This window comes from Colobus angolensis, unplaced genomic scaffold (assembly GCF_000951035.1).
Source record: "Colobus angolensis palliatus isolate OR3802 unplaced genomic scaffold, Cang.pa_1.0 Scaffold77, whole genome shotgun sequence".
Classification (NCBI taxonomy): Eukaryota; Metazoa; Chordata; class Mammalia; order Primates; family Cercopithecidae; genus Colobus; species Colobus angolensis.
In genome coordinates this window covers 1,032,790-1,036,507 of record NW_012121487.1, presented here as the reverse complement: position 1 = coordinate 1,036,507, position 3,718 = coordinate 1,032,790, and the positions used below count along the sequence as shown (strand labels likewise).

General features: G+C 46.7%; 1 protein-coding gene across 1 annotated transcript in view; it reads left to right on the top strand.

Annotated features, from left to right (window-relative positions):
- Positions 1-2,134, top strand: part of LOC105502000 (chromosome unknown open reading frame, human C1orf189) — a 17,203-nt gene extending 15,069 nt beyond the window's left edge. Inside the window, exons 3-4 of the mRNA XM_011928211.1 lie at positions 637-766; positions 1,691-2,134. Of these exons, the coding sequence (XP_011783601.1) occupies positions 637-766; positions 1,691-1,792 (232 nt within the window). The 3' untranslated portion in view covers positions 1,793-2,134. The remainder of the gene's footprint in view (positions 1-636; positions 767-1,690) is intronic.
- The last annotated feature ends 1,584 nt before the right edge of the window (positions 2,135-3,718 follow it).

Genomic DNA, 3,718 nt, shown 5'->3' with positions numbered 1-3,718 from the left:
AGGTTGCAGTGAGTGGAGATCGCGCCACTGCACTCCAGCCTGGGCGACAGAGCGAGACTCCATCTTAAAAATAAATAAATAAGTAAAAATAAATAAATAAATAAATAAAATAACGCCTATGCCACATAGTTATTGTAATGATTAAATGATACTATGTACTTAATACATACTAGGTTCTAAATTACCCATTCAAGGATTTTACAGTCTTCTAACAGTGGGGCAGAGGTTCCAGGTGAAGAAACAGTCTTGGGCCAGGCATCATGGCTCACACCTGTAATCCCAGCACTCTGGGAAGCTGAGGCAGGTGGGTCACCTGAGGTCAGGAGTTTCGAGACCAGCCTGACCAACATGGTGAAACCGTGTCTCTACTAAAGATGCAAAAAATTAGTTGGGCATGATGCCAGGCATCTGTAATCCCAGCTACTTGGGAAGCTGAGGTAGGAGAATGGCTTGAACCTGGGAGGCGGAGGTTGCAGTGAGCCGAGATTGCGCCACTGTACACCAGCCTGGGCAACAAGAGTGAAACTCTGTCTCAAAAAAAAAAGAAAAAGAAAAAAGAAACAGCCTCACTCTATGGGATTTTTGTCTCCTAACTCTAACCCACCCATTCAACCCCCACCTCTGTACCTGGAGCAGGTGGCGAAATTCACATACTCACTGTCTGTGGCAAATGACATTGGGCCAGAGAAGAAACCCGTATGCCACCCTAAGGATGCAGGACACCATGGTACAGGAATTGGCACTGGCCAAAAAGCAACTACTAATGGTGAGTTCTAGCAGGGCAGCCTGAAGTCTCATTCACTACTGCTCTGTGCCTTTGCCCACTGAGTTTTCCAAGCTCTTAGTGTGTGTCATTGCACATTTATCTTGTTTGCCTCTAGGTTTTCAGCATTACACCAGAGAAACACAACTCCATTGCCAAACCTCTTTTTCATTAAGTGATTCTTTGCATCCACCTTACAGGTGGAAGGCACATCTTAAAGTCCCAAAGTATACTGTAGTTCCTGCTCCTTTCATCTTGGTGAGACTCAAAACTGCCTCTTATATCGGGCGTGATGGCTCACACCTGTAATCCCAGAACTTTGGGGGGGCCAAGACAGGCAGATTGCTTGAGCCCAGGAGTTCGAGACCAGCTTGGCCAACATGCCAAAACCATGTCTACTAAAAACACAAAAATTGGCTGGGCATGGTGGCACATGCCTATAATCACAGCTACTTGGGAGGCTGAGGCACAAGAATCGCTTGAACCGAGGCAGAGGTTGCAGTGAGCTGAGATTGTGCCACTGCACTCCAGCCTGGGCGACAGAGTAAGACTCGGTCTCAAAAAAAAAAAAAAAAAAAGAAAGAAAACTGCCTCTTCGTGCATAACACTTGCTTCTCAGTACCTCTGTCTCTCCTGGGGTCCCCGCTTGCTGTCATGTAACCATCCGTGTATCCCAGTTACTTAGTAGAGTTCCTGTTTCATGGTCTGTTCTCAGCAAATATTTGCTGAATATAGGGCTTCGCCTGTGGAGAAAAAAATTGGATAGGCTTCCTCTCCACTGGTTCAGCCTCTCTGCTACCACCCAGCTTTATGTCACAGCTAAGTCCAGCTCCAAGAGAACACAAGTAATGGGAAAGCAACTAGGGAGAAAGAATAAGAAAGGGTGGTAAACAGAGGCAAACAGCACTATTCTGCCCTCTCCATCAGGTCCGTCAAGCTGCCCTGCACCAGCTGTTTGAAAAGGAGCATCAGCAGTACCGGCAGGAACTAAATCAGATGGGCAAAGCTTTCTATATAGAGAGATTCTGATGGCATCCAAAATACTGTTCTTCCATTCTCAACATGCCTGCAAACCTAGCCTTCTAGAGCCTCTATCACCTTGAACCTCCTTCCCAAAACGTACCTGGATCTTGCTGTCTGCCCAGAACTTAAGACAGGGCTCCCACTCTCACTTCTCCACTCTCTTGTTAATCCCTTGTTGCTATTTGGGAAACAATCTGTGGAACAACAGTAAAAACAAGAGTGACGCCTTGTGGTCAGAGTGGGATTTACTGTGTTGATGTAAGGGGGCAGGGGTGCGGAGGGGTGGACATTGTGAGTTGAGAATCCTGATTTGGTATAACAAATAAAGTTAGTTCTTAAAGGCTCAAACTTAGCCCACTGGGTTCATTCTTTCAGGTCTAAATCTTGATTTGTTTCAAAAGTGCTTATTTTTCAGCTACCGTAATCTTAACTTCTGGATTTCGCTTGCCACCTCTCAGATATCACTTTCACTTATCTTTTATTTATATTTGGACAAATTGCTCTGAATGTGGCTATTAATCTACAGACACTGTGGTGCTTGAGTGAGGAGGCCTGCATTTTGGGTTTTGAGTCAGCTAGTTATTGTGAAACTTTGGACAAGTCTCTTTCCACTGGGCCTGAATTCCCACCTATGCCAAGCGAGAGGATTCCAGACTTAAATGTCTCCAGGAATCAGGCAGGTAATGTTACAGTTGTAAGGAAATAAGGAGTGGTGGGATTTCTAGGGGGCTGGAAAGAGCAGTCAAAATAAAGGCACTCAAAATTCTGAAAAATACTGAAAAGTACTGATTGACCATGTGCATCATATGAAGGCCATAGACAAATTTACTTACAAGGGTCCACTTTACAGGTCATGCGGGGTGGCTCACACCTGTAATCCCAGCACTTTGGGAGGCTGAGATGGGCGGAACACCTGAGGTCAGGAGTTCAAGACCAGCCTGGCCAACCATGGCCAACATGGTGAAACCCCATCTCTACTAAAAATACAAAAAATTAGCCTGGTGTGGTGGCAGGCGCTTCTAATCCCAGCTACTCGGGAGGCTGAGGCAGGAGAATCGATTGAACCCAGGAGGCGGAGGTTGCAGTGAGCTGAGATTGTGTCATTGCACTCTAGCCTGGGTGACAGCAAGACTCCGTCTCAAAAATAAAAAGGGTCCACTTTACATGTGAATGACATCCCAAGCCAGAGACCCCCATTTCACAGCCAGTGACAGCTGTAGGAATACACCATGAGTCCCTGAATACACTCCCTGAACACACCATCGCTCCCTGATGTAAGTGCCATTATACATTACTTTACCCTGTGCTCTCACCTTGCCGTTGGCATCCTCGCTGGTCACTCATCCTGTCCTGACTTCAACTCTATGTGCCTATGTCTCCACTGCAAAACTCATACCCTTTCCTCCAACCCAAGTCTGTCTCCATCCTTCAGTCTCCTATTGAATCCCCCATTTTTCTTCTATGTGTCAGAGCTTCTTCCTCTGCCCCTACACATCCCACTGATCCAGAGGCAGTAGAGTATAAAAATAAGAGCACAGGCTTTGAAGTCAGGTGTGGGTTCAAATTCTGGCTTCACCTCTTTGATTCTTGTGTCATCATGTGGAAGTGATTTAGCTTAACTGGCCTCAATTTCCTCTTCTGGGCTGGGTGTGGTGGCTCATGCCTGTAATCCCAGCACTGTGGGAGGCCGAGGCACGAGGATCACCTGAGGTCAGGAGTTCAAGACCAGCCTGCCCAATGTGGTGAAATCCTGACTCTACTAAAAATACAAAAATTAGCCAGGTGTGGTGGTGGCCCCCTGTAATCCCAGCTACTTGGGAGGCTGAGGCAGGGGAATTGCTTGAACCCAGAAGGCAGAGGTTGCAGTGAGCCGAGACTGTGCCATTGTGCTCCAGCCTGGGTGACAGAGCAAGACTCCATCTCAAAAAATAA